General features: G+C 37.2%; 1 protein-coding gene across 4 annotated transcripts in view; it reads left to right on the forward strand.

The window, feature by feature from the left end:
• Window positions 1–6,844, forward strand: part of LOC125650088 (shiftless antiviral inhibitor of ribosomal frameshifting protein homolog) — a 24,419-nt gene extending 17,575 nt beyond the window's left edge. For all 4 annotated transcript variants that reach the window (XM_048878050.2, XM_056165564.1, XM_056165565.1 and 1 more), the window contains 2 exons: window positions 2,011–2,165; window positions 4,555–6,844. In XM_048878050.2, coding sequence (XP_048734007.2) covers window positions 2,011–2,165; window positions 4,555–4,736 — 337 coding nt within the window. In that variant the 3' untranslated portion in view covers window positions 4,737–6,844. The remainder of the gene's footprint in view (window positions 1–2,010; window positions 2,166–4,554) is intronic.
• The last annotated feature ends 656 nt before the right edge of the window (window positions 6,845–7,500 follow it).

The following is a 7,500-nucleotide window of genomic DNA, read 5'->3' on the forward strand; positions in this document are numbered from 1 at the left end:
GGGTGACACAATTCCCAATAAATCACTCGTATGAAACACGAGCACATCTAAGAATGAAAGCTCCACGACCCTCCATGTGACAGAAAACATAAGATTTCTATGAATGGCGATGTACATGGTGGAAAATTCATCGTGAACATTCACGCATGCGACAAAAAAACCGCGTGTCATCTATGACACAGAATCGAATGACTGACATTGTCATGAATAATCACACAATTTCAATGTAAAACGTCCTAAAATGTTTTTTTTTTTCTCATTTAGAATGGATTAAACATTGTGACAGTCAATAGTCAGTTGTATACGCCCGTCGTTAGACGGGACTTATTATGGTATATAGTGATGTCTGTCCGTTCGGGGTTTTCTGTTTCTAATTTCATTTCTGTCACATATCAAGTTGAAAATTGCTACATGTATGTAGCTTCTTTGTGGATCACTCTAGACCATGTTGCAACTCTCTTGCAGGAGTTTTGCCCCTTGATTTGAAAATTATTGTCATATGGAGGGTAAATAATTTGTCCGGTTAACTCCTCCCACAATTTTCAAGTGAGGACCATCTTGTTTTACAGGGTGTTGGTGTATTTAGATGTGCATGTGGCAAGGATTTTGATTTTCTTCAATTTTTGAGAAAATGACAGGTTGTTGATCTTAGTCCGGTTTGAGGAAGTATCACATAGAGAGTAGATTTGTCCAGTGAACTCACATTTTTCAAATAAGAACCTTCATATTTTACAGAGTGTTTATATGAGTATTGAACGTATGCATGTGGCGAGGATTTTGATTTCCTTAAATTTTAGAAGGGATTATTACATGTACATAGTGAGTACATGATTTGTCTGTTTTTCTGTCCATGGTTGTAAGTGAGAACTTTCTTATTTTATAGAGTGTTTACATGGGTATGGAAGATTAGCATGTTGCAAGGATTTTGATTTTCTTCAATATTTGAGAAAATTACAGGTTGTTGAACTTAGTTTTGAGGAATTGTTACATGTACAATGAGAGTACATGATTTGTCTGTTTATCCTTCCACATTTTTATTATTTTACAGAGTATTTGTATTGGTATGGAGGATGTGCATGTGGCAAGGATTTTGATTTTCTTCAATTATTGAGACAATTACAGGTTGTTGAACTTAGTTCGTTTTGAGGAAATATATTAAATAAAGGGTATGGTTTGTCTTTTTATCTCCTCTCACAGTTTAGAAGTTAGAGTCTTTGTAAATAACTTGAAGATGCGCATAGTGCAAGGATTTTGATTCTCAACAATTTCCAATTTTCTTTGATGTTTTAAATATTTACAGGTTGTTGAACTTGGTCAAATTGGGGAAATATTTTACACACAGAACTCTTGGTTTGTCCATCTGCCTCTTGTTACAGTTTTAAGCTAAGACCCTTTATTTATACAATGCAAAGAAAGTATGTCACAGCCTGATGATGGTTGAAACTACCTGAAGTAAAGTTTTACAAATTATGGCTTAAGAAAAACACCCTATGTAAGCATTTCACAGGCGTATTACATGTATGTACCGTTTACGGTACTCTTGTTATTTATATTTCCCAACGAACTATTTGTAGTTGCGTAATTATGACGTTACGGATGTAGTTCGGGTTGAGGTAAACAAAAGAAAATTTTAGAAATGCTAATTCAATAGTCTGACAGGATAAAATATGTGATAAAAAGAATCTCCCATGGTTTGTCAAGATTCAGGGATAGACAACACAAACACAAACCATGGTAGATTTTATTTATTTATATATATATATATATATATATATATAGGAAAGTGATGGAAATTTTGATTTGTAAATGTTTTGAGATAAATATAATATAAGTACCGTATTACCATACAAAAACAGAGTATTAAAGATCATTATATTCCATGTAGATATTTCTGATGGGGAAATCTTTGGGATGACAATTTAAAAACATTTAATATTGTACACAAACAGAACGTTATATAACTTCATCGCACGATATCAGTTGTGAATAATTATAATTGTTGTTTTTCAGAGGGTTTGGACAAATGAATAACTCTAATAATCCATGCTACAAATGTGGAAATATAGTACAACCTGACAAAATATTTCCTCCTACAATGCGCAGAAATGGGGAACGTGGACGCCACACGCATTCCTGTTTCGCCCACAATTGCTTTAACAGAGCACGTAAGCATTAACTTTTGATCGCTTGAGTATCTCGCGTGACTGGTTGCCGTCTTGTGTTTCGTGTTGCATAAAACATCCGACCATTTTCAACCTATTTCTCAGAAACTATTCTACCAAGTTCTAACAAAATTAAAATGCAGTAATGTAGGGACATGCACGTATAGAGTCAATTTGTAAATCGAGTCAGGTTACTGAAAACATGTTCATGTTACAGGTGTTTTATCAGTCTCGTTTAAAGTCAGCATTTTCGCAAATCATTTGGTCTTTATAACAATCTTACATTTGTAATTGCAAGAATACAAGCCATCGCTAGGTCGAATGTTGTGTAACGTGTTTAATACCAATTGTTAAGTGTTAAGTCGTTCTTTACATTCTGAATTTGACTACGGATTACTCCGTTAACCTGGTCAAGATGTAGGGATCACGGCGCGTGTGACCGGTCAACAGGGGATGCTTACTCTTCCGAGGTACATGATTACACCTCTGATAGGGGTCCGTGTTTATGGGATTTATGAGATTGATCACTGTTTATTATTTCCACTTTTTTATATAAATGATTGCATTGTCCCCACTCCAAGAAAACCTGAGGAACCAAAATTAAATTTAAAAAAAGAAATTACGCAATCTTACAATATGATCCACTACCATAAGTCTTGTAAAACATTGTTAAATCCATGGACTCGGGATCAGCAGTTCAGACCCAGAGGTGATTACGAATTACTAGCTAGTGGTGAATATATGAAAGGTGTAGATAACGAACAGTGATCAATCTCATAACTCCTACAAGCAATACAAAATAGATAGTTGGGCAAACACGGACCCCTGGACACACCAGAGGTGGGATCAGGTGCCTAGGAGGAGTAAGCATCCCCTGTCGACCGGTCAACCCGCCTGTTCAGGTAAACGGAGTTATCCGCCGTCAAAATCAGTGTGCCAAGAACGGCTTAATAATCGGACGGGTATGGAACACGTCAGACAGCATTTGACCCAATGATAGGTTGTATTGACGAACTAGATCGTTATAACGACCATAGGATTTGCAAAATGCTGACTTCAATCGAGACTGTTTAAACCCCTGTACCATCAACCTTTTTGTCAGTACCTTACCTCGATTTAAAAACTGATTATACGCAGAACAAGCTCTTGCATATCGAATGAGCTGAGATATATAAACACCATATGCAGGTGATAATGGAATATTGCTACATAAATATGGAAAGTTGACGATGGAGAAGCTGAAATCATCCCGTTTGTCATACAGTTGAGTTGTCAGTTTGCCGTTAATGTCTACTTTCAATAAAATATCTGAGTATATGATTTGAAATATGTTTACTCTTGGAATGTATAGTTATAACATAAATGAAGGCATCTACCAAATTGTTAATATCAGGATCCCTGGGTGTCTTCAAGCATCCTATTGAGGCTTCATGTACTGAAGTACTACTCACCCTCATGACGTAGGGCAAAATATTTTAGGGTATTTGATGCGTATCATATTGAAAAAATCTGTTAAAGGAGCAGAATTCAAAATGAGAATGGTCCTCATGGAGGATGATTAGGGAAGAACAGAAATTTTAAATCTCAGAGATTGATTGATTGAATATTGTTTAACGTCCCACACGAGAATATTTCACTCATATGGAGACGTCTCAGAGAGGTAGGCATGTAACAAATCATTGGATACAATCGTAAATCATGTAACAAATCATTGGATACAATCAGCCAATCGTAAATCCTGGTGGAACACGTTGGAGCAGGATCTTAACGTCCACAATTTGGATTTATAATTAAAATAAATGACAAAAGATGCGTTAAAATACAAATGATGATTGATCGAAGTTTTCAGACAAAGGGGCTAAGCTTGTTTTGGGCCCGAAGTTATCGGTTTCCTTGCATAGAATAATGTTTTAACTACTAAGGAGACCGTTAAACTACGCAGATCGCACCTAGTTTATGATTTTTTAGGCATATGAAGCGAATGGGTAGTTTTATTTTTATCTGGGTCAGAGTTAGACTCTTTTTTATATTTATGGTATCGCAGAGTTCGGGCCCAAAACGGGCTTAGCCCCAGGGCCTGTGTTTTCAGACGAAGAATAAGCGCAAAAGGATCGCTCTCTAATAATATATCAGTCACGTGAATACGATCTATTTCTCTTTCAACATTATCAAACAATGATCATTTATCTTGATCTGAAGCATTCAGAATTGTTCAATCTCCATTCGTTGTACATTGAATACCTTAAAAGTATACAGTAAAAGGTATTCCGCGCACCTGCACATTGCTGTTTAAGAAAAACATGTCAACGTCCACTTTCTTTGAACTCATTTATATGGTATTATATGTTTTGATATTTTAAGTTCTAAGGTGCATATTGTCTTCGAATTTCAGAAGGTGAAATTCTCCCTGGAATATGCGTACATCCAAGATCGCTACCTCGGAAAGTAGTGACACCGTGCAATCCACACATCAGCAGTGGTTCTACAGTAGATACATTCCTCACTCAAGACGACTTAGTATCCATGATATCAGGCAGCTCACGTCCAAATCTTTCAGATATTGATGAAGACTAATAATTAAATGTCCAGGGGTCCGTGTTTGCCCAACTATCTATTTTGTATTGCTTGTAGGAGTTATGAGATTGATCACTGTTCGTTATCTTCACCTTGCATGTACTCAGTTTAAAATTGAAAGATATTCGCATCTTTTAAAAAGTGAAAGTTGTATTAATTCAGGCATGTCAATAACAACTTATTATACCCCCCCGAACGAAGTTCAGGGGGGTATATAGGAATCACTCTGTCTGTCTGTCTGTCTGTACGTCTGTCTGTCTGTGCAGATTCGTATCCGGGCCATAACTTCTTTGTTCTTTGACTTAGGGATACCATATTTGGCACACCGGTAGATCACCATGAGACAATGTGTCGATTACCTTCATGACCTCTATATGACCTTGACTGCAAGGTCAAAATTAAAAGTTTTTTTTTTTACAATGGATTCGTGTCCGGGCCATAACTTCTTTGTTCTTTGACATAGGGATACCATATTTGACACATGAGTGTATCACCATGAGACGATGTGTCATGTAATTTCATGACCTCCATATGACCTTGACCTCAAGGTCAAAATTAAAGGTTTTTATATTGGTTTCGTGTCAGGACCATTACTTCTTTGTTCTTTGACATAGGCATATCATATTTGACACATGAGTGTATCACCATGAGATGATGTGTCGGGTACCTTCATGACCTCTATATGACCTTGAACTTTGACCTCAAGGTCAAAATTGGTTATAGGGGTTTGACATACCATAAGACATGGGTGTATCACCATGAGATTATGTGTCATGTACATTCACGACCTTTTTATGACCTTGGCCTTTGATCTCAAGGTCAAAATTATAGGTTGATGCCATGGATTTGTGTTCGGACTATATCTTCCATTTTCTTCTACAAAGGCATACCATATTTTTAAACTCAGGAAAGAGGTAATTTTTACCTATTAACAACACCCTTTTGGAGATTGGGGTAAGCGGGGGTTATTCTTAGTGAGCATTGTTCACAGTACCTCTTGTTTGATATTAATTCAGGCATGTCAATATCAACTTATTTGATAGAGCACTCAAGGTGAGTGTGAATGGTCAGCGTGGGATGCTTACTCCTCTCGTACACACGATCTTACCTCTGGTGTATACTGTGGTGCATGTTTGCCCTTCTCTCAATGTCTTGTATTCTTATAATTTAAAAAATTCAGACTGATATAGCAGTGATATTGAGTTTACATTGCGTTTATTGCATAAGGGAAGGGGAGTCGGTAATTATAAATGTTGAAACCCGTCGCGGTAGCTCAGTGGCAGAGCGTTCACTTCATAATTGGGAGGTGGTGAGTTCGAACCCCGCTCGTAACATGGCCGCGTCAAACCTACATGTAAGACATAAACATAAGTAGTGATTGCTCCGCCAAACGCTCGGATTTCAGAAGTGAGAATCACTGGTCATTCAGAGACCGTATAGTGGGTTATTTCCGCGGGTCTAAAATTTGGCGATTTGCTGGCTCAAAGATATGCTAATAATTTTAGCGCAATAAATTTTGGCGGTGAAGGAAGAGTTATCTCACTTGCAAGTACTGAAGTCGCAATGGTGCAGATTTGGCGAGTGAAATTTTGGCGGAAAGCTATCTAACCGCTAAAATAAGCCAAAATTATAACCCCGCAGAAAAAAAAACCCCGCTATACGGTATGACCTCAAAAACGGATGTCCCATTTTGCGGTAGGCGTTGGCACGTTAAAGAACCATCATTGCTACGACCGTACGCGCCAAGCATAGGTCTAGATTTGTGGTACTTCAACTACAACTGGTGATGTCTCAATGTGAGTGATTTTTTTTCGACGGGATGTACTACAACCAAACAACCAAATGTTGTTACTATTTGTGCAATATATTTTACATTACGAAGCAACATACCAAATTGTATTCCATCGTGCAAGGCATAACATTTGCCAATTTTTGCAATTTATTATTTCTGTACTACTCGTATTTCTACTATTTTTGCAGAGTTAATATTTATGTAAGAATGCTATTGGTTGATATTTCCCATGGTAACATCTTTAAAAACACCCGTACTTCTATTACGGTACCATTTGTATCACCAGACATTAATAAAATTGATTTGTAAATCAAAATACAATTAATGTTGTTGCATGTAGCAATTACCAAAGTTTCTGAATATGTTTACTTTAACCAGTGAGACTATGATTTACAAATTCGGGTCCCGTGAGGATCCGGGTTAAAATAGGTCCTCAGTATCCCTTGCTTGTCGTAAGAGGCAACTAAATGGAGCGGTCCTTGGAATGAGACCGCAAAAACCAAGGCCCCGTGTTACATCAGGTGTGGCGCGATAAAGATTCCTCCCTGCCCAAAGGTCATAAGCTTCGAGCATAGGCCCAAATTTCACAGTCCTTCACCGGCAATGGTGACGTCTCTATATGAGTGAAACATTTTTCGGGAGAGACGTTAAACATTATCAAACTAAACCAAACAAATTCGGCCTTGGGTATCATTTTGGTTCTCGGATCCAACAAAAACCAAATGTCCTCGACCTCAGTCATAAATGTATATTATTATATTATAATTTATTGTACCCTTTATGAATTGTAAATAACACGTTCACCGCCCCAGTATTCCCCAGAGCAACCTGCATCTATTCAAATTAATTCGAAGCAATAATGAAAAATATACACACCCTCTCCGATCCCTTCAGGGGGGAAATGTCAAAAGGAAAACTGTATTTAACAAACGAAATGAAGAAAAGGATGAAGCATTATAAACAAAAAAGAGA

This window comes from Ostrea edulis, chromosome 5, assembly GCF_947568905.1.
Source record: "Ostrea edulis chromosome 5, xbOstEdul1.1, whole genome shotgun sequence".
Lineage (NCBI taxonomy): Eukaryota > Metazoa > Mollusca > Bivalvia > Ostreida > Ostreidae > Ostrea > Ostrea edulis.